At 39.5% G+C, this 24,709-nt stretch overlaps 1 protein-coding gene across 1 annotated transcript; it reads right to left on the bottom strand.

Moving 5' to 3' along the window:
* Positions 1-20,814: 20,814 nt before the first annotated feature.
* On the bottom strand, positions 20,815-23,672 carry LOC110861278. Its single transcript, XM_022110381.2, has 4 exons — positions 23,428-23,672; positions 22,741-23,076; positions 21,128-21,241; positions 20,815-21,004 (listed from the first exon to the last, which is right to left on the bottom strand). Exons 1-4 carry the CDS (start codon positions 23,557-23,559, stop codon positions 20,894-20,896), a joined length of 693 nt encoding a protein of 230 aa, XP_021966073.1. The 5' UTR covers positions 23,560-23,672; the 3' UTR covers positions 20,815-20,893.
* Between the last annotated feature and the right edge of the window lie 1,037 nt (positions 23,673-24,709).

Here is a 24,709-nt window from a genome sequence, read left to right as displayed (position 1 = left end):
GTGTCGTGAGTTGGATTTTATACCCGAGTGAAGTGTAGTTGGAGCATCACCAGTTTTTGTTCGAGAGTCTAATACCTTATATTTTCGTTGAATTGGATTCAAATTCTATGAAAATTGCCCATATCTATTTTGCGCACGAACCCAGAGTGGAATTTATTCTTCGAAATGGAATCAAATTCAGTTAAAATAATATTATCTGAAAACACTGCGTCCAATCTAGCTTCTCAGAATGTTCAATTATAGATAGGGTAAAATATGTTAACAGTGTTCCGCTTAAAATATAAAATGCACCTGGGATTCATTATTGTTTAATGGTTGCAATTCTATTGTGGGATAGTTTTTAAAAAACATTTTTCGTGGTGATGAATGATGCATGGCAGACGATTTTAATCGTCAATTAAAATTGAAATTCTTGATAAGGCATAGTGGATTTTGGAGCACTGTCCGTAGATTGTGGAATATTGCGAAATTGAGATAATGAAAAATTCAGAGAAATTTTAACCTGTGCTCAAATAGTTTTAAAGCGTTACGTAAATGATTGATTGTATAAAACTTGATAAGAACTTGTACCTTGTCACAAATTAATTGGATGGTTCAGTGTTATCATGGCCTGGTGACACAGTATGACAGCTCAAGTGAGGTCATTAGTTATTTTGCGATACTTGGTTCTGACGTTAAGCTGAAGAGGGGAACTTTATCACCTGTCTCTCTCCACTTTTCGTGCCCTTTGGACATTTTGCAATATACTAATAACTCAATGTGCTACCGCCGCCGGCCTGGCTGCCTCTCTTAATGCGTAGTCTGGACACCCCACATGGTGACCCCATGACCACATTTCCGCCTGCCAGACCCGCTTAAATGGACCAAAAGCACGACAAGAGCCCTGTTTCTACTAGTCCAAACCCTGCCATAAAATCCAATTTTACTCCGATTTGGAAAATTCTTGCGCCAATATATACACTCCCAGGTAGTTGTTGTATCAAGTCAAATATGAAATTCGACGTTTTTTGAAGTTTTGGATTTTTCGAAGGGTTAGGAAATTTGCAAACATATTTTAAAATTTAAACGAGCACTCTAATACTGTTATTTTGCTGTTTTTAATCTCTTTCAGTTTCTGGTGTGGTGGGCACAGATAGAGCCAAAGACTTTGGGCTTGTTGTTCACTCATGGGATCCTACATATACCAACAAAATATCCAGAGCTGAGAGGCACATGGTGCAGCTCTCCTCCTGAGTTCATATTTTATTATGTATACACATATGAATAAGACCAGCGTAAAACCAATCGACGTAGATTTTTTTGTTCTTATGTGTTCAAAGCATGCATGCTCACACTCATTCGTTTAATGATGAATTAATAAATTATTCATTCAATTTCCAAAATTTGAATGAATATTGTATGAATATTTTATTCTGATTTTTGAATAAATGAATGTTGAGTGAATATCAATTCAATTCGTGTGAATGAATAACGAATGAATATTTTCTTCATCATTCATTTTTAACTAAATGCTTATTTTAATATATATGGAAAGTTCAGAAATTCATCTAATACTGTGAATTTTGAATAACATGAATAATGAAGGAATGGTGAATAATGAATAAATGTGAAATAATTAATGAATATTTTTTTTACAAATTATGAATGAGTGAATACGGAATGAGTTTCTTGTCAAGGCTTTGAATGAATGAACCTTGAATGAATAAATATTTTTTGAACATGTATGTTCGAAATAAATATGTTCGGTTCACACTGGGCTAGGCAACGAGCAATTGATTTGGTACCAATCCTATACCCCCTTCGGTGCATTATATAAATTTATACAAAATAAATCCGGAACTGTTATCCCATGTTATGTAAAACCTTGACCACTTGCTCAATCATCCCGTATTTAGTAAACTTTACACAAACTTTACACAAACTTATTTAGAGTGTATATACATATGTATATACCCGTGTTCAGGGTTGTGCATTATTCAAAACTTAATCATCGCAAATTTATCCGCCACAAAAAGTTTAACCGTACCAGTTATTAGGGTTGCCGCGGGTAGTCGTTACCCGACCCGGTACAACTACCCGTATCCGCACGAGATCCCGTTACCCGCTACCCGTTATGAGTTAAAAACTAACCAGCCTTCAGAATAAAATATATTTAATCAATCATTTGGGTTGATATTTAGTTTGAGATAAAGCTATAAAGTCATAATTAACTATGTATGTAGATGTCACTCGTTGTTTCTGAAAGCTCCACTTTTGCAGCACATTTTTAAATAAGGTGTGTCAAAGAGTGAACTAATCTTGTTACTAAAATATTTCTGACAAGGGAACCTTTTATAGTGCCCGGAGCTCCCAGCATATCCAGTATATACATTAGACGCAGTTTTTAATACTCCTCCTATGATGTGACAAAATTTCCTTGTCAAAATGACATTTGGTCAAGCTGTGACGATTTTAGTGACGCGCCGAACGGTCACTTTCTCCGATGATTTCAATAGCGCAATTACATACATACACTTTTAATCACACGGTCCTCATCTTGTTTCTGAATGCTCAACCAATTTACTCACTGGTACTTAATTTAACTATATTTACAATATCATTACAATTTACTATTTATGTATAGCTTATGAATATTATTTTTACATTTGAATTTAAAAGTTACAAAATGTTCACGCCTACTTTTTGGAGAACATTCATAAGTAGTTGCTGTATTCTTTCCGCACAGTTTTCAAACTCCAATATTTGAAAGGAAAAAACAATATTGAAAACTTGTAAATAGTAAACAAATTGTAATGATATTCTAAATCTATTTAAATTAGGTGTCAGTCTTATCGGTGGGCAAATGAGTTGAGATTTCAGTGAGATGAGCGGGGAGCGTGTAGTGAAAAGTTGAACGGGTATCTTCGCTACTAAAAGCATGACAAAAATGACCGTTCCGCGCGTCACTAAAATCGTCACAGCTTGACCAAATGTCATTTTGACACGGAGATTTTGTCACATCATAGGACTAGTATTAAAAACTGCGTCTAATGTATATAGTGGATATGCTGGGAGCTCCAGGCACTATAAAAGTTTCCCTCGTGAGTCATACAGATGTATGTAGATAGATCTGCTAGGAAAATAGTGAAAATACATAATATATGTTCACAATTAATAAGTTTTGCGATACCAATAATTAAAAAGGCCCCCCAACTGTAGGCACGAAATGGGGCAAAAGGTGTCCACGAGCCGAAATCGTTCGTCCCGAACCCCACGAGTGTCCTCTCCGCCAAAAATATTTCCCCACAAAGGCCCGTCTTAGGGAACACGTGGCCATACATGACGACAACCGTGGGATTAAGTGTGAGGTAAATTTCTTTAGACACATATTTACACACACGTACTCTAAATAAAAATAAGTAAAATTTTGCCCAATGCGTAAAATTTGTCAACTCGTTGGACAAATTTTGCAAAATTGTTGGATAACTTTTGCCTGTTGGTTGTGTCGTCCTCTTTTTTACTAAACCCTGTGGACTTATTTTTGTTTATGTAGAGTCTTAGGAGTATGTAAATGTCTCGATTAATATACATAAATTAAATTCCAACAGATTTGTGGGAAGGTTGTGAAAGACTTGGGGGTCCACAAGTCCAACGTGCACAGGAATCGGGTCCGTCCAGAGTGCGAAGTTTGCAAAAAGACATTTTCCTGCTCCCAAAATTTACGAGCATACGTGCATATATAAAGACGCATTTCATAACAGATAATAAGGGCACGGATCGTCCCCGGTTGCCGTGTGGATACCCCGGCTGTGGCAAAAGCTACCTGACAAATTCAGAAGTTAGGAAACATGTTGCACTCCGAAAACCCGATCCGATTCAGATGCAAACTTTGTGGAAAGGAATTAAACTCTGGACAAAAACTGGAGTAGCACATTGCTACTCACACGACAGAGAAAAGCTTAAACTGTACCGTTTGTGGGAAGGGTTTCATACATTTATCAAATATGAAGGAGCACCAGGTAAAGACGCACTTCTCTAAATAAATATGGATACACTAAAAAAATATGTTACTCGTTTAAAATGAAATTGGCTCAGAATTAGCAACTAAAAAAATCTACTCTTAATCAAGTCCACCTTACGTTGGATTTACAATGGAACCTTTTTTCAAGATACATCGGGTTATTTCAAAAAATCAAGAAAAAAATTAGGAGTCTTATAACTCATCTTTATATTGAATGGTCCGTTCGAAAAAAATTCCGCGCGAAGTTCAATTTTCTCTCGTCGTTTGCACTATTTATTTATGGTGCAAAAACCAACCCCGACGTGGGAGTTTTGCACCCCGCAATTTACTTCAAGGAAGCCATTCACCGGAAAGATATAACTGAAATTGCCATGCGGCTGCAAATTTTTGACTCAAAATTTTGATAATATTCGTTAATTTAATTTAATTTAATTTATTCATACAATAAGGCACCCTACTATGTAGGACATTACACCTCAAGGATACATTCACATTACGAAGTATAAAATAAGTATTTAAATATTTATAATAGTATATTTTCAAATTCATAATCGTCAATCAAATCAAAAATTTCAATCATTCTTTCACATAATTGTTTCTCAATAAGTATACGTTTTGTTTGTAGTTTAAATACATCAAAGCTAACATGTTTCGCTGAAGATCGCACTTTCTCTGGTAAATTAAGCCAAGCTTGCATAGCACGATATCGAAAAGATTTCTTTCCAATTGTTGTTTTTGGACATGACAAAGGCTTGCAATAAGTATTATTTCTAGTATTAAAGTTAAGACCTTCAAGGTTTAGGTAATTTATAAAAAATGTTGGAGCACATTCATTTATAATTTTGTATGTAAATTTGGCCAATTCAAAGCTACCAATACTTTTTGCTACCATCCAACCAAATTCGTTTACATCGTCACTAATAGTATCATATTTTGATTTACATGTAACAAATCGTGCACATGCACGAATAATTTTGTTGACTGTATTTTTGCTTTCTTTTCCAACCAACCAAATAATAATTTAATTTAATTTAATTTATTCATTACGTTACACAATCTCGGTGCAAACGTTCCATAGTTAGTATAATTTACTTGACCCAAAGTGTACTTACATATTTTTCAAAAGGGTAACATTATTTTAAAGGTTGTAGCTAATTTAAAGTATATGTAACTCATACATAATTGTGACTGAAACCGGTCAAAATGATTACGAAATTACATTTAAAAGTGTCATTGTGTAATAATCAAACACACTTTTTTTGCACATCTATGAGGGTATTCGTTATTTCTTCGTATCCGTAGTATCGTAAAATAGTTTACGAAGATAAAACACGGGGTCAGGTTTCGTAAAAATCGTAAGCATAGTAACGTGATTTTCGATGACAAAATCTTACGACGCTTACAAAATCTCGTAAGCTTCGTAAGTTATTTTATGATACGAAGAATGCTAAGGATACGAAGAAATAATGAATACCCTCTATGTTTTCTTAGGCTCGTCGAGTTTTCCACGTGAGATGAACTTGTTATTTCTGTGCAGGAAATTCTATCACGCCAAAAGATAGATTTGCCACATTATTCACGATTTAACGTTTATGTATAAAGATTATGATTCTTGATGAAACATTCCAGTTTACTCATCGGGACAAGGCATCTCGGAAGGAATTTCTGTGCAAAATATGTTCCCAGGCCTTCCTCAGCAGACAAGGTCTCGCCTATCATACCAGCGCCTATCATGAAAATCTGAAATTTTCATGCGACCAATGTTCCAAAACGTTTGTTACGTCTACGTCCCACACCTTGAAACGACACCTGGCCGTCATCCATCCAACGAACCTCGACCAGATGATTAGCTACGCGTGTGATAAGTGCGAGTAACAGGGTCGCCTAAAATCTCAGCTGAATAGGCATCGAATTCGGCACCACATTGTGAAGGGATACGTGTGCTACTTCTGTGGTAAGAAGTACTTACAGTCACTTGACGAGACACATGGCCAGACACAATCTAGAGGTGTAAATGCTCAATGTGACCTTTTCGATTTTATGAATTTTTAAAGTGTTATTAACCTGTTGAAAAAAAATAGCCAGCTCCGAACGGGTGTGAAATGAGTTTGTCCACCCTGGTGAATTTGTTAGTTAAGGCACTTCCTGTTTCTGGAAGGGAAGCGCAACAAATTAAATTGAAATCAAATGCTTGACAGTTTACACGTACATTAAATTGGCTTAAGATTGCTTAAATATGTATCATACATACCTGATTTGAAGAAATATAAAAACCTTTTCGTGAGTTGGGAGTCTGTTTAAATATTTTTTTACCTACTGACATATTGTTACATCACTAACATGCCAGTCAAGTGGACTCAAAGTTAATATTTCATATGTACAGATCATTTAGTTTATTTACGTTTGTAAATGCACAATAATGCAAATAATTTAGTGTGTGGTGTGGCGCCAATCCAGGCAATTCTTACGTAATATCATGGTTTTGCTTTGATTTACTTTCATTCATTTTGTTTTATTTTATTCATTCTTTTTACAAAAATTCAATGATTATCAGAAATTTATTTAAACGAAAATTTTGCATTCGTTGTCCTAGATGCTAAATAGTGTATTAGCAAAGAAATCGGTTGAAATTGGCTGAAACTTTTATAATTGCTAATTTTGTGCATATAAAAATTAGTTTATGCGACTTCGTGAGGGTTTAAGAGAAATGGAAGTTTAAGATACATATGTACATACACCGTTGTATGTATGTACATTATATATATTTACATATATCATTGCTGGTATTTTAAGCCAAGTATTCAATAAATTATGTATACAAGTCAGTAAGCTAGACACGAACGTCAATTGATTTATTTAGTAAAAGCTCACTGGATATCTCGTTTTCTCGACCAATCGCAACACGACAGGTAGAGCTTTTCAGCACAACCTATATAAATGCTTTGTACATCGGTTCCAACATTGTACATATCGCTGTATTCTGTATATTGGGTGAAATGTTGGTGTAATTCAAAATCTAGGGGCCCTTCGTTTGGTAACCCCGAGGAATAAACTTATTTCGCCACAGCAGAACCTATATAATACTTACAAGTTAGTTGTTAGTTGCCCATCATGGTTCGTAAACTTCGTAAATTTATCACATTTTGGTGAATATTTGACTGAAAAGATTAGTTATAAATAGTGCTTAGAAGGATTTTCTGGTTATCCACTCGACTATTTCGAAATTTAGAACCTACATAATCACCACTGCAAGTTTGGACGATAATAATAGTTTTCTGAAAAGACGTTGAGCTTATACGAATTACCACGACACATATCAGCTGGTTTTGGCACAGCTCTGTCACCCGTGCGCAGGCTAATTGCAAACACTGTCCTTTCCTGCATATTGGCAAACAAATAATTAGAAATATGTTTGCTATATTTGGTCTGCGGTTTACACTCTTCACTTTGCTCTTTAGGAAACTCCCCGGACAATTAATCCCATCGAATCTGGCCCCGGAAAACGCTATACTCAACATTTTAGTTGATCTTGACCAAGTGAAGCAAGCAATTTGGGAACAAACCTTGTTTAACAACCTCCTATGTGACAACTCTCGGCCAAAGAGAATTCACAACATGTCCAACTTTGTCCTTTACGATTCTAAGAAATATAGGGGCTGCAAATATAGCCCGTACAGTGTCCCAAAAAGAACCTTACGTTACAGCCAGGAAACTGTGGTCATAATTCCAGCTGTTTCACAGTGGCTTGCTACTGAAAATTTTTACCAAATTCAGTTTAAACTATCATCTTGTGGGGAAAATCCCAGTTTGATTTTTCTCATCGATAGGAATGCATCGACTAGCTCTTTTGTTCCACCCGTGTACGAATTGGTTACATTAACCTCTAAGTTATTCGTGATAGGCTATGATGCCATACGCCAGGTAGGTTTGTACGTTTTCTGCCATCCATGTGGGCTCCATCCGCTCCGTTTGATTGATTATAAACTCACAGATTCGTTCAAAGAATGGAACTTATACAATTACAATTTAAACCGGATGCCAGTTTACGTCGGATCGGCGTACCAGAATTCCAGAACGACAGGTTCATGCAGCAGCCATCACTATTTAGGCGAATCCTTCCCGACCCTAATGACATGTCTTTACAGAACGTTAAACAAACTTTACAATCTTACAGACTCTAGTAGGTATGGTCGCTTCCTAAAACGCAACTTACATATGATCATACATAACCAAGTATTGCCATCTTCCTTTCCTTCGAACGACTACTTACTGAAATACTCTTTATTCATCTACAACATAAAAATTCTTCGGACGACCTTGACCGCAATCTCGTTAAAACCGTCATCACTTGTCGAGTCATTGGAGACTTTTCTCCTCCCGTTGGATGTTTCAACGTGGATAGGAATTATTGTCTCCGTACTGGCAATTGCCTTCGTAATCGCCATTGCTAAGCTAGAATCAATAAAGCGCAGATTTGCTGCGGCAGTGTTTTGGACATTTGCCTGCCTTAGTGGGCAGTTTAACGGAACAAGTGACGTCTTGAAAATGCTACCACGTTCAAAAATTTTCATATTTACATCTACTTGCTTCTTCTTTTTTATTGGGACAGAGTTTTATCAAGGTTCGTTATTCTCCTCTCTAGTCACTAAATCACCACCGGGACTTCCAACTTCCACCAATTCTCTATTAAACTTAAAATTGCAAATTATCACAACTGGGGCATATGGAAAATATAGTTCTGCAACATCAATGGCTATAGATACGATTAACCATTCACTCGAGAAGCAAATTTATTCGACGAAGTTGCGTAAAATGTTGATCCGGTTAAACCGTAGCTGTATGTTTATCCGGACCGAAAATAGTTTCATGCTCGGGGTAGAGCTAGCAAATTCCCAAACTTTTTACTTTAATAGAAGTACAAGGAAGTTAGCAGAAACATTTGCCATTCTAGATAACACACCAAATGACGAAAACTTCATTTTCGGCCTCAGAACCAAGAGAAAATTATGGGTTAAATCGTTTGACGATGTGCCTCTGTTTCTCATCATGCCATTAGAGATGGACAGGACGTGGCTTTATCCGATAGTTTCGCTGGTTGTTGGAAGACTTTGGCAATGTGGATTTTACCAGAGGTGGGAAATGTTGGGTGATAAAGCCATCTTGCTTCCTTATATTAGAAGTATCGTTAGAGGAGATATGCTTAGGAAAACGGTGTTTCAACTCCGATCCCGAATGATATCAAAGGAATTAATGTTTGACGAGGCTAACCCAGTTACCCTACGGGCTTTAAAGACTTTGTGTAATTTGTGTGGTCTACTACTTATCGTTGCCGTTGTCTTGTTTCTCAGAGAGGTTTTCGCTCCTGCTCACCGTACACTTAAAAGTTGGCTTGTTTGTGCTCGAAGCGTTTGGTTTCGGGTTTCGACAGATATGGAAACTAAACACAAGACGATTGAACTTAAGATAAAGTTTGTTGTCCCAAATTGGCTTAACATGCAGGTAGATTCGTCGTGATTAAAGTGACTGGAGCATACATACATATTATATTATATCATCGTAATTTTTATTTATTATCGTTGTTTTTTTAGTTAAAGAAATTGTAAATCCCAAAGTGAAAAAACACATGCTGGTATACTTACTCATTTTTAAAAATTCCTTACCCTTAGTACTAATATAATATTAAAAACTCTTAAAGATGGTGTAAATTAAACAGTTGGCCCTGGTCTTAAATTTATGTTGGTTATATTAACATTGACATTTAGAATAAATTACAGATTTTAAGAATAGATAAATACTATGTATGGTTTTTTCATTTGATTGAGAAAGACATAATATATTTGGATCATTATTTGGGTCATTAAAATTACTGAGTAACTTATTTCTAGTTTCGCCATATTTAGTGGATTGAAAAATTATATGATTAGTATTCGACATTTCCACACATACACGTTTCACATATAAGATCTACAAGATTATCATTAAAGTGATTTAATTCTGCTAGTTTAACACTGGTTTTACTACAAGTAAATTGTGATATATTTGCTCTGGTTAACCGAGCCTAACCATTGTACGGTCCCTCTTGAGTAGCAATAAACCGTAGTAACGTTAGAAGTAGCTCACCCTGTCATAATGATTTGTAAAGAAGTTTGCACCGAAGGTATGGAATAAGCCGACAAAATAAATTAAAACTCGTAGACATTCTTGCACCCATGGTGCAATAGAGCCGGCAGTCCTTTACACCATTAGTGCAGTATTAGCAACGATCCGGGAATCATAATTTTGAAAACTTTGTCAAAATTGTATGATATATTTCTCCCGGATATTCTGCACTATTGATGCGCTTTGCGTCCCGTCCCCCAATTATTAGCTCACCCTGCGTAGCATGAGAGCTATTGAATTCCTCCTGTCCGTCTCTCCGTCTGTCTGTCCGTCCGTCCGTGTGTTCACGAGTTCTTTGCATCAATTGATGCTAATTAATAAGTCCCAAAACCAGTTTAACCCAAATTAGTAGCCCAACTGGTATGAAATAATCTATGTCAAAATTGGCTAACAATTTTTTCCGCTTATTTTCCACCATTGGTGCATAATTCTATCAAAATTACACATCAAGCTGGGAGCGTCCCTAAAATGCAGGCTACGTTTCCCCGCTGAACAGCTAGAGAGATTCGTTGGCGGAGAAAGGTGACAGCATTAGGCTGTCCGGTTCTTGCGGTGATCCGTTCACCGATTTGATTGATGAGGGAGAGCCTCTTCCTGGCCCCACACCCCCGTCGTGTCCATTGCGACGGGGACAAAAATAAAACGGTCCAAGAGGAAGGCGTACCTCTTCCTCTTTCTATCTACCGCCATGCTCGCAGCGGCGCCTTGATAGCGCACCGTGTTGGGAAGGTAACTGGGGGCAAAAGTGTCTACGCAAGTAAAATCCCAAAGCAAGGATTTTCCTCTTGACCACGGAATAAGCGTCATTCCGTCGGGACGCTTCCCGTCCTGGGTGGAGCATCCCGCCGGCTGCCGGATGCAAGGAACTTCCGCCGAACGGAGCGCTCTCGCAATCACGTCGTTGGCGGCCTCATGGCGGGACCAACGTCCCGCACTGCGCCGACAGGAGAGGCCATGGTAGCCTCGCGCAGTTACTTGTGCTCCGCACGGGCACTTGTGGGGTTGGCAGACGTCGCAGCCCAATCGGAGGGAAATTGAGACACGAAACGATTCGTTGGATAGAAGGGTTCCAAGTTGGGGAGATGGAAGGGCATTAAGCCAAGAGCCTGCAAACTTATCCCGCTGGGCACGATAGCGGGCGGTGTCCTCCGGGGTGGTCGCTCCTTGTGTTAACTGGGACAAGGTGATATCCAGAATTGGTCGCTCCCACGCCGCCTGAACTCCTCTGATTGTTTCGGCGGGGAGTTCGGCTGGTCCGAGGGCGGTCCATCGCTCCTCCCCCTCTATCATGGCGGCGTCGGTGCCATGCAAATCACCTGGAAGCAGACGTTCCATATGGGGCAGGACGCTGTGGACGGACGCAAGAAAACACGTAATCGCCACATCCACAGCGTGCCTAATCCCTAGGCCGCCTTCCTTGACAGGTAGGGACGACTGCATCCAAGCAGCCGCCGAGAGGGAGCAGTTGAGAATTGCCTCGAGAGCGTCCTTCAGGGTGGCGTCGTAGTGAGCCAGGGAATCCAACTTTCTCCAAGTTGGGGCGCAGCGGAGAAAGTAAGTAAGGCGGGGAATGGAAATTGATGCCCTAAGCAGGAAGAACGCAGAATGGGTCGAGAGTTGCTGTAGACGTTGGGAAAAATTAGCCAATTGCGCCGTCTTTGCTGCCAAAACAACTTCCATCGCTTCGTTGGTGAGGGGGGCGCCAAGAAGCACTTTCGGGGGACAATAGTTGAATCCCAGGGACTACTTTCTGGAATTGTAGGAGAATGTCGATGGCGGTGTCTCGATCGGCCCCTAAAATGCCAACCTCGCACTTATCATGATTGAGGTGTAGCCCCACTTTCACACCCATTCTGGAAATGGTCTCCAGAGCCGCCAAAACCTTATCTGGAGAGTCCGCCACGGCCCCATCGTCGAGATACCACATATTTAGTTCCGTTTCTAGCACTTCGACGATGGGGTGGATGACTAGGGAAAATAGGGCGGGACCCAAAGGGTCCCCTTGATGGCAACCTAGGAGCGAAGGGATTGGTATTGTCCCGTAAAAAAGCGACGAGGGGTTGGCGTAGCACTGGGACACAAATGGAAAGATTGAGGGAAATCGCTCCCGAACGACATTGAGAAGAGTATCCCGCCGGATTTCATTGAAGGCGTTCCTAAAATCTATCTTAAGGAACGCCTTGGGGGTGTGGTGGTCGTGGTTGAAATAGACCCGGGCGGTGTGGGCACCAATTTCGGCACCACCTTTGACGCCAACTCCCAACTGGTGCGGAGAAAAGTAATTCGTGAGGTCAAGGGTAATTCGCGCGACAACAATTTTGGCCGCGAGACGACGCCATGTGTTTCCCACGGCGATAGGTCTAATCCCGCCAGACTTCTTTTTCAGCGCCGTCAGGGACGCGCCGTAGAAAAGGGGGCAGAAGATATCGGGCACTCCTCCGTTGTGGACGTGGTTCACAAAAGATGCAATAGCCTCAACGAGGCCGTCACCCTCCTCACCGTGGGTACACCCCAAAAGGTCTTTCAGGATTTGAGGCCGCATTCCGTCAAGGCGTCCCGCCGATCCTGGCGGGAACATTGATATGGCCTTGACCACTTCGTGATCAAGTACAGGCGGGATGATGGGATCTTCTGGAGATGGCGGGAAATTTACTGGCAGTGGATGGGCGGGATGTTTGATGAGAAGAGCAGAGAGAGTTACGTCATCGTTGGGGGCAATGTCGCCGTCCGAGAGTTTGGCCTCGACCTTCTTCGCAGTTGTATCGGCGGGGGGCCCCTTTCTACTTGACGGTGGACGTGGGGGGCGCGCTGGTGGGATGGAGAAACGCTGGTCCCAGTCAGCAGTGGATGCCTTGACCCAAGAAGTCAAATTCTTCACCTCATCAGTTTTCTGCGGGACGGGAAGGGTTGCGTAACTGAAGAGGAGCAACTTTGCCCAGACTTCCTCGTCATCTGACTCGACCACCGCCTTTAAAACTTTAGTGAGGCACCTTGAGACTTCCATCCTTGCACCGCGGGGTACTCTGCGTAGGGTGGGTGTGGTCGCCTTAAGACGCGATAGAATTTCCCCCCAGTCCTTTCGTTGCTGGGATTGTGGTCCCACTGGTGGAGGTGCGTCCGCCCATTGGATGCCGACAAAACAGTTTTGGGATATTCCTTTCGACTCGAGTCGGCGCGCTGCGGATTCGGGAAATAGCTCCTTAATATATTTCCCAAGCGTAGTATCCGCTATTCCTCCAACCCCACAGCGGTCCACAAAAACGGCATAGCGGGCAAAGGCTTCGGATTTCTTTAAGAGAACTTGGGGGTGCGAATTAGGGTCGACGGCGAGGAAAGATTCACGAATCCACCGTTTTGTGAATTCGGTAGTTTCCCTCCTAGTAACGCCAGGCGACGTCGGTGAGACCGCGCTAAGACGGCGGGAAGGTGGTAAAGAAAATGCCGGACTACATGGGGTCTGAATTGTTTCATCAACTTGGGGGGATTGGGTGAGGCAGGAAATACTTGCGGGAATAATGGCGGTGTCCGCAGTTAGAACCGATAGTTGCGACATCCCTAGCTTGGTCCGTCTTGAGGAAATATTAGCTGAAACAGGGCGAGACACAGAAATAGGCGATGTGTCTGGCGGTATCCGTATTTCGGGGGGATTAGCGAGAGCCCGGCCGGACGCAGAGAGAAGCGATGCGTCTGGCGGTTTCCGATTTTCGGGAACATTAGCGGGAACCGGGACGGGCACGGAGAGTAGCGACGTGTCCGGCGGTGTCCGATTTTCGGGGACATTAGCGGGAAACGGAACGGGCACCGATAGTAGCGACGTGTCCGGCGGTGTCCGATTTTCGGGGACATTAGCGGGAACCGGGACGGGCACGGAGAGTAGCGACGTGTCCGACGGTGTCCGATTTTCGGGGGCATTAGCGGGAACCGGGACGGGCACGGAGAGTAGCGACGTGTCCGACGGTGTCCGATTTTCGGGGGCATTAGCGGGAACCGGGACGGGCACGGAGAGTAGCGACGTGTCCGGCGGTGTCCGATTTTCGGGAACATTAGCGGGAACCGGGACGGGCACGGAGAGTAGCGACGTGTCCGGCGGTGTCCGATTTTCGGGAACATTAGCGGGAACCGGGACGGGCACGGAGAGTAGCGACGTGTCCGGCGGTGTCCGATTTTCGAGGACATTAGCGGGGGCATTGCCGGACACAGGGAGATGCGACGTGTCTTGCGGTGTCCGATTTGAGGTGAAACCTGATAAAAAGCGGCCGAATAAGGATTGGGATCGAGGTGCTGCCAGGCCAGCGGGGGCCAACGGCGGGTCTTCGCCCGCATCGGGGGGATCGCCCATCATCAGATCCATCATCGACATGATAACCTGTAGTTGGCACCGAGCGCGAAGATGGTCCCAACTGGTCCCACTCGGAGAAAGATAAATGGATCAGAACAAAATCACTTTGACTAAAATGCGCATTTTGACTAAAATCCCAAAGAAATTAAGAGATTTTCTTGCCCGATTAAGGCACATAACGTGCGTGGGAGTGGCCAACCCCACAGGAGACGGTCACTCAGTACTCCGTGCCGCCCCCTGGAAGTGCAGGGACCACCCCCCTACACTAACAGAGTAGTGGGTGTCCGTGCTGAAACCAAGTAGTAGTAGTAGTGGTGAAGGGCCACAGGAAAGAAAGAGTCCACTCGAGAATAAGGGAAGGAAGTCCCTTCACAAGTCCAGTCCGAAACTACGAAATTCGTAACGGTCTATAAGGTCACCCGGGCGAAAGAAATTGTCCCAAATTCGGCTATCACACTTTCTGAAGGCCCGATGAGGAGGTAGTGATGATTTCTGGGGGTGTGGGTGGCCCGTAACATTCAAAACTTTAGCACAAAAAAAATATTCCAAGAGAGGAGAAAAAGGGACGTCCTCTCTCTCTGGCAGTCTCTCTCAATCTTCAAATCGCAAAACATACTAGATATTAACTGTTATCGCAGGTTGAATGAACTTTTTTCTTGTACACTCGTGGTTTCTTCAACATGGGTGACGCAGGGATGAGTTTTTTTAGAAAGTTAAAATTTCTGGAATTAAATGCAATTTTCGCATGAGTTTTGTTTATCAACTTTAGCAAATTATAATATTCTTCAGAAACGACCTCGTCCGAAATACATGCCCCCGCTTGTCAATTACTTGGCCAACCTTACTATCTTCGAAGTTTGTACCTATTTTCACAGATGAAGATATAAAATATAAAATTTATTCATTTACGTTTCGATATCAAATGTATGCACTCTAAATAAAAATGAGTAAAATTTACCCAAGGTTGGGTAAAAAAGAGGATGACACAACAAAAAGGTAAAATTTACTCAACATTGAGCAAATTTTACACAACTTTGGATAAATTTTACACAACGTTGGACAAAGTTTACCTTCTAGTTGTGTTATCCTCTTTTTTACCCAACCTTGAGTAAATTTTACTCATTTTTGTTTAGAGTGTGGAAAAGCCTATTTAAGGCAATTCTCTAGCTTTCAATTTAAAAAAATCATCCTTGCTTCACCCCCTTAGGAGAGCGTACAGACAACAAGAAAGGTTTGTTCACCACGGTGTTAACCGTGTTGAATTTAGTTATTATTTTATAATGTTAACTAACTCACGACGATGAGATTTTTCCCGGGTGTAAAATGGATACTTCCCATCCAGCACGAAGGCCACGGAAATAGGACGGAATGGTCGGCAAGGAACTTCCCCTTGATCCATGTAGACTGGAATCTCTTGTTCTATCATTATAAATTTAAAACAAATTATTTTTCAAAAAATGTAGTAAAATTTTATATGGCTAACAGTATGAAATATGCAGGATCCTATGGTTCATCCATTAAAACGCGTCATTTCACTGTTGAATTTGCTTTCAATAACCCTGCCTGTCAACGTCTAAAGTTTTCAAAACGTTTTTAATTTTGAAAATCGGTGAAGAATTATAGACCCGGTTCAAACCCGACATGAACACCCTTTACAGCTTGCACCAAATAATTTTGGAAAAAATTACGCATTTTTAATAAGTGAACCATAAACAGTTAAGGGAATTGAAGATACCGTCAAGTTTGTCAAGTTTCATCCTTTGTATTGGTATCATCGAAATATCTGTTTGTTCAGGCTGCAAGTGTTTGGGAAGGTTCGTCGTACGTCCAAGTTTTGCAGGACGGAGCTGATTCAGGAAGTCGAACGAGGCACTGAAAGAAAGGAACCCATTTGTAAAAAGTTTTCATGAAAAGAATGACTATTTAAAATGTCAAAGGTTGGGATTGGCCTTTATATTGAAACTCTTTTCTCAATAAGAAATACAAACATGCAAAAAAAGAATAATTTTAATGCACGAAACATTAACACGCTGTGATTTCCGCAGGGTTAATAATGGAGTACACGGGCTTCACCCGAAGTAAATACAGCTATGTATGTATGTGCTAACCCCAATTTGCATGAGTATACATGAGTGAAAATTTATCCCAAATATTTATTATTTCCTTACTTTCGGAACGACCTATTCTCTGCCCCTGGCCTTTGAGCCAGTTCGATCCGGTTTGCCATGCCGGATTTCTGCTCAATAATTAGAAGGAAGATCAGCCGTGGTAAAATAATTATTTTCATTCTGATCGGAAATTTATGTTCGTGCAACCCTGATGGTAATGTTGACACTTCCGTGTTCAGCGTAAAAATGAATTCAAACTAAACCGTTGTTCACGAATGTAGGAGTTTATTTGTTTACCATCTATGTAGACAACAATAGATGCTTGTATTATTATTATATATCTAGTTCTTTTCTAACAATTGGTAAGCAAACCAAGCTCATGCTCAACCCATATTATTTTTTGGCCAAGCTAGTTTGAAAGAGCTACTATGTACGTATTTAGAAACTATATTTAGCGCCGCACTTGCGCATAGGTGCAAAAAATTCAGCACGTTATGGGCGCCACAAGTTCGCGAACACAACACGTGCACGCACTCTGCTGCTGTAGGCACAGATTCCGCTAGGAAACAGGACGTTTCCGTGAAATTCTGGTCTTCAAAAAATTAAACAACTGTAAATAAATAATTGTGGTGAATTTTTCGTATCTGCGCAAGTCAACGACCAAATGTTGCGTCTGAGAAGATGCTCTATCAAGTTAACTTATGCAGATTTTTTCTTTTGATTTGCGACATTTTAATAAACTTCAGTAAACAGTAAATTAACGTGGTAAAAACATAATCTGGTGGGGGTCGCCATTGTTAGTAAAGCCTAGTAGTCTGGACTAATTTTTCACTTAAATATGTAAAGACTAAAAACACCTACTAAATAAATACATGGTGGTTTAACAGTCACGCTACAATAAACAAATTTTTTGAATGGGAATATTTTGTAAATTTCCATTAGTTACGAAATTTTGTCTGTGAAATCTAAAATTTGAAGAATTGTGTCATCAATGTTCCATCCGTTTTGATAATAATAATTAATGAAAATCTCAATCCCAAAATTGTTGCCAATAGAGATTTAGAGAGTTTTCCCGCTGAAAAATTTTCCATTGTAGCGTAAGAGCGTAACATTTAAACCACCCTCTACGTTGAGAATTAGTTATCACTGTTTTGAGTCAATGAATAAACACATTTCATTATTAATAACAACTCGCATGACCTGCATTTTACTTTATATTGTTTATTAATACAAATTCAAACACAATTAGTAGAGTAAACACATTGTTGATTTCCACTTCAGTCCTCCCCAGGAAGTCAGACTCACCTCATCCCTCACATTGCCAATACACATTTTTGTATATAATGAAAACGTGCAAGGCTCTGCTAATCTTTCTTCTCACAGTGCATCAGAAGTATTCACTGTCAAGTCGTATCGAACTAGTCTCAAGCAGATGGAATCCATTCGGAGGAGCCGAAACGTACGTGTAGCAAGCTGCTAAACAGAGTAGAAATTGACTTGGGTGCAATTTATAATTTGAGCAATTTACATATGTAGATAAATTATTGAAAAAGGCTGAAAATACCATAAAACCATTCAGGAGAAATGTTTTGAATTTTTGTACTTTTTTCAAAATGATATGATTGCATGCATGAACATATTTTGTGTGTGTATGAGGAAATGTTGGATTGTAAAAAACAAGATGTATCAAATTTTGGTCTGCAAATTGTTTCCAAATGACTAAAAATGAATCTAAATTATAATACATACGAGATTGAATACTGAAACAGAGGTGAAAAAACAATCTCTAGAAAATAGTGTCATCGTGTCAAAAATCTCATAAAAATGTACTCCCGAGTCAAAGTACACCTCGACCAAGACAAAATCACATAAAAATGTACTACCGAATGAAAGTAAACCTCGACCAACTCAAAATCAGATAAAACTGCACTACCGAATGAAAGTGCACTTCGAACAAGACAAAATCAGATAAAAATGTACTACCGAATGAAAGTACACCCCGACCAACTCAAAACCAGATAAAACTGCACTACCGAATGAAAGTGCACTTCGAACAAGACAAAATCGGGAAACAATACACTAACGAATGAAAGACTATCCCGACTACCCGTGGGGAAATTTGCTATCCCAAAACCCACGAAAACTCCTTCATGGATATCCTGTCTATATATGTGTTGAAGTGGTTAAAAGTACGCGCATCAACTCGAAAATCTGAGGAAATTAAGCCTCGACAACTCGAAACTTGTATCGACCACCATTGAGCAGTAGACTTCAAATTATTGCTAAAGGCCGACACAAGATAATTGGAAATTTGAATAATTGTTCTTTGTTTGGATTTTACAAGTTTGCATTTAACTAACTCCAATGAATTACAAAAGGCGTTAGGACATGGTTTTGACGAATTCATACTTTAATTGCGGGATGGTTTTTAGTCGTAGAGATTTCTAACTTGTTTTATGTGAAAGCCCATGTCTCAAACTATAGGTAAGCATATCTGGCTTCCGATTTTGTGTACTCTGCGAAATGAGGCAAGGTCAAATTTGGAGAGGTGTCCTTTTTTAGTTTTCCAAACCAGTGTTCTTATAAAATGACGTTGAACTAAATATTTTTTTCTTAGGTCCTGATGCAAAAATCGTCTTTGCGACTATTTTTAAGGGACTTAGCATGCTTTTCACTATATAAAACCACGTTTGCCTTATGCGTATCTTTTAAGTCCGTTTTGCAGTCTAATTTCATACTTGTCTTAATGGAATGCGCTCTTTAACGCAACTCTTCCACTTTTAAGGCCCCCACATTTTACGACTTTGATGCTAAAAATCCCTAACGTGGTTTTTATCCAAGGTACATATAGTATATTGCACTTGAAGTACTTTTGACAAAATTTTGATAAGTGGTTATACCCCACGGACTGAGTTTTCATCAGACCTTATAAAATTTTTGGAAAAGTTCCCGTCGTTTTCGATGTCGAACTTCAGAAATAATTTAACTAACCAAAACGCAATAATTTTATTATTTTGTCACTTGTACCTTGTAGATAAAATAGTTCTGCAGTAGGGGACACAAAAAGATTAGTAAAATTTATTTTCTAAAAAATTTGACCATTAATTTTCCAAATAAGTTCACGAGTTTTTTGGGATTCCGCGACAGCTGATTAGCTAGGGTCGTTCTCCAAAACTGTTTACACAAAATCTTCACTGTTTAATTTAATATTATTTGGGACACTTAGAGCTTTGCCCTCAATCTTCATTTGACCGAGTGGGTCCGCTTTCAAGGTCAGCAGGTCAATTTTCCTGTGCACGGTCCGATTTATCAATTTTCATGAAAAAGTATCAGCGACGATGGAGGCCCAACGTTATGTAATTGATGTAGATTCTTTTATTATTACATGCAATGATTATCTAGGGTTGTAATATTAACAATCATTCACCTCTGACCTCATAGGTTATCATGCTATATGAGAAATTCAGTTTGGAAAGTGTTTTTTGGCTCCTTCCAACTCTGGGGGCACTGGAGGGGGCATTTATAAAGCTATCGGCCTAAAATTTTAAATATATTTTTTTTAGAGTATTATCTTGCAACTGACCAAAAATCAGTTCAAAATTCAACTCCCCGCCAGAGATATTCACCCGCAAATTCGTCAAAACCATGTCCTAACGCCTTTTGTACGCGATGAAATTCTCAAGAATGAAAAAATAACTACCGTAAATACTCTATTTATAGCCGAGGCTAAAATCCAAAACTAAGGGTCACGGACCCGGCTACAATTAGAGACCCGGCTAAATTTGGTTCCGCACAAAATTTTATGTTACAAGATTATGCTCAATCAGTTTGAGGTTCCTTATTTAGCAAGATATGCCATCAGTAACCAATTCACTTTAAATCTTCGACTTTAAACGAGGTTTAGCAGTTTTTTTTATATTTTCTGTCATGATTATATCCATTAATAACTTCAAATTGATAGGTAAAAATTAGTAGGTCACCTTATTCTTTGATTAGCATAATGTGCAACATTTTTATTTAATGGGGAACACAGCGGACAAAACAGGCCATAATTAGAGACCCGGCCAAAATTATGGACCCGGCTATGATTAGAGACCCGGCTATAATTTTGAAATCTTGGTCCCTAGACCCGGCTATATTTGGAGACCGGCTATAATTAGAATAGGGCTATAAATAGAGGTTTTACGGTATGTACATGAATCAACCGATTTAGAAATTACTTTACCACGTGATTTATTTGACCAGAACTTTTCTGTACGGCACAAATACACGGAGACCTGGGGAGAACTAATTACCCAAACCACATTCCAGCAAGGTGAATATTTTCCCGCTCAAGTGACGAACAATGGACACGTGTTTAGCCTTGAATTGAACCCACTCCATCCGCATTTCCAGAAACTGAAAGAAAATACGAATTATGTTGAATCATCGATGAAACAACACTTTTCAATATTTGTTCAATATTTATACTTCAATAACAATTTTATAAAATTTATTTAGTTTAGCATTAAAAAAATTTACATCTTTATCCGCCCACTGGCGCAACTGGGTGATGAATTTTTCCTTAATTTCTTCTGCGGTAGTTTGATCCTCAGGATTTGACAAGACACTGTTCAGTTGCTGGTCATAGATATCCTGAAAAACACAGATTAATATTAAATTCGTTTTTAGAAATTTGGAGTTTTAAAGTTCCAGAAATGAATTTGAGAACAAAAGATTGTACAAAAACTACAAAAACATTGATGCCCCATTACCGTAATTGGGATTACAGATATTAAATGTAGACTAGGAAATATTGTGCTACGACTCCACGAAAATGGCAGTTATAAATAGCACGATGTATCAATACACGGTGCTATTACATACTAAATTTAGTACGTATGTATGTAATAGCTCGGTATTAAAGATTTTTCATATGTATCAGTAGCAAATTTTGACGGTCTGTTGTAATTTTATCACAAAGGGGTAGTCACATTGATACCGACAAATATCTGGCTGATTTCCAAAAGTGTCATGGAATTCTAACCACAAATATCTATATACATACGTAAATACTTTATAGAGACTGGGGACAAGCATGATCTATCACTTACATATAATTTGAAGAACATAACTTATAATTACAAGCTTTCAGTAATTTTCATGAGACTAGCGAAATCATGCAAGTCTAACATGTCTACATCAGTGTTTCGCTTTTGCCGGCTAAAATCGTTTTTTGTTGGCCAGTGGTCAAAAGTGGTCAAAAGTGGCCGAAAGTGGCCAAAATGGTAGAAAATGGTCAAAAGTGGTCAAAAGTATTCTATTGGCTAATGGTCTGCGCGGCGGGTTTAAACAGACTCTCGGCCGGTATTATTTATTCTTTGCACAAAAAATAACCATAGTTCTTACAAAGTAATTAAAATAGTCTGTAATAATTACTAATCTAATAAATTCAACTTGGACAAATACAGTAAGTAATGTATACATTTGCTTGATACTTGAATATTTTAATGGCTCATTGGTCAAGTCGTAACTATTCCTGTGTCAATTATTAATGATGCAATTTGTAATTTATTGCTTATTTGTAGAGATAAAAACCAATTTTAAAATTTTAGATCCAATCAAACAGCGATAAGGAGCCTACAACTTGTTCTGCTAGATCCTGATGAAATCCTGAATGTCCTTAGTAAAATCATTAACTTATCATTATTCATTGTCGCAGAATGCCCCATTTTTGCATTTTGACCACTTTTGGCCACTTTTGACCATTTGCCACCTTTTTTGGTAAGTGGTCAAAAGCCACTTTTGGCCGCTTTTGACCGGCGGTCTGGCCAATCCGGTTATTGCCAAGCGAAACACTGGTCTACATACATATTTAGAGAGCCGAGAAAAAGTATTGAGATGCTAGGAAATTGTACCTGTAATAGGTCAAAAAATTATCCTAAAAATTCCACATTTTAGCATAATATGGTATTGATTGGGAAATGGTTAAGCGTGATGGAATTTATCACGTGTCCACTTGATTAACATTGCGAGCGGGCGGAGATTCAAATCAAATCCATCACGCTTAACCATCTCCCAATCAATAAATAGATCTGCGCATGTTGATATGTATCTAAATATTGATAAGTAAGATATCTTGGTAGCCCACTTACATCCGGTGCATCCAGTGGATCGGGTGAATCCTCCGGTGCGTCGGGCACATTCGTATCGTCATCCGGGTTACTTCCACCCGCCACCGATTCGGATCTAGTCCCATGCCCGCCAATTCGCACTTCACCCCGTCGAAATGATGCCGACTGGACGGCCCTACTTTTCCCAGACGCATCAGTGGCACCTGAACTACTCATTTTTTCTTCAAGTTTCACACTTATTTTTTTCTTTGTTTTGAAATTGGTCAAAATTCCGGAAATCCGGTCACCAAGTCGGGCCGAAATGTTTTTCTTTCTGGTCATAATTTGGTACTTGTTCGGTTGGTTGTACGCGCCGAGCTACAAATACACGTAGTCAAAAGTGGGTTATGTTTAATGAAAAGAGTCAATCTAGATAGATACTTATATATTTAAATCTACACGCTAATTAATTTTGAGAAACATTGTCACCCATGGAGCTACTATGGTGCTCTATTTTTGAATAATGATTGTGCACGTAGATTTTGATGTTCATATGTAGCCACAGACGGAATATAAGTAACGAAAAATCGTGTAGCAAAATCTTCTTCACAAATTTACTCAACAAATTCACCGACAACATTTGTATACGCTAACATTATTTCTCTAGCAATTGACTAAATAGGGTGCGAAAAATAAGCAGTCGAACACTTCCACATATGTAGAACTTACTTTAAACTCTTTCAAAACTTGGGTCCACGTTTGATCCTGGTTGAACGTTTTGCTGTGGGGTCCCCGCTTTTTACCCTTTTTGATAAAATAGCAATGTAGCTTAACGGAAACGTTGTGATTGTTTAACGCCATATTTAGTTTTAATTTCGTTTAAAATGCGACCAATTTTCATAACTTGGTACAAAATCTGCTGCTCACGAAGTATCGAAGCTGACACCCAGTAATGCGGTCAGTACATAAATGGGTCACATATTTACATACTTTGATGCATATGCAAATCCGCTGTAGTTAGACAAGTACGTACATATTTATATATGCAAAACCTTATCCGTACCCTTATCACTAAATGGAAAATGATAATCCATTTCTTGATTAGTTATCATGCATCAGGACTGGTATAGTATTTACACTTACAAGTACCTACATATGTACATAAATGCAACGGGGTCTTCTAAACAACATAATATGTTGTCCACATCACATACTTATTATGTGATGTGGGTCATTTATCCATCATACCTGTTCAAAAAAAATTCATTCAAACCTCAGTCATCGCGATTTCTAACTTAAGATTTTCATTCACACTCAGGAGGAGAGCTTCACCACCTGCCCTTCACAGATCTCGATGCCCTTTGGATATGTGGTAGGGTCCTATGAGTGTACTATAACCCTGAAGTGGTTTGACTCCATGGCCACATTTACGCCCGCCACACCCACTCAAAGGGATGAAAACCACAAAAGTTACCAACTTCAAAAATCCACCAAAAATCCAATTTTAATCGGATTTTGATAAAATTTACATTTTTGTAATCCCAGATACTTGTTTGATCATATCCAGTAGCAATCGCAACTTTTTTGAAATTTTCGAAATTTTCGGGCTGACGAATTATTCGAAAAAATTAAAAATTTCAAAAAAGTTGAGATTGCTACTGGATATGATCAAGCAAGTATCTGGGATTATAAAAATGTAAATTTTACCAAAATCCGAGCAAAATTGGATTTTTGGCGAGGGTTTGAACAAGTGAAAACAGGGCTTTTTTCGTGTTTTTGGCGCCTTTGAGTGGGTGTGGCGGGCGTAACTGTGGCCATGGAGTCAAACCACTTCAGGGTTTTAGTACACTCATGGGACACTACCACATATCCAAAGCACATCAAGATCTGAGAGGGGCAGGTGGTGAAGCTCCCCTCCTCAGTCATTTTCTTTCAAACGAAATTTCACTTCACTTGTCATTTATCCATCATTTCTGTTCAAAAACAAAATTTCATTCAAACCTCAGTCATC

This window comes from Folsomia candida, unplaced genomic scaffold, assembly GCF_002217175.1.
Source record: "Folsomia candida strain VU population unplaced genomic scaffold, ASM221717v1 Fcan01_Sc039, whole genome shotgun sequence".
NCBI classification, from domain to species: Eukaryota; Metazoa; Arthropoda; class Collembola; order Entomobryomorpha; family Isotomidae; genus Folsomia; species Folsomia candida.
Note: the sequence above shows the minus strand (reverse complement) of the source record. Positions and strands in the feature narration are given on the sequence as shown.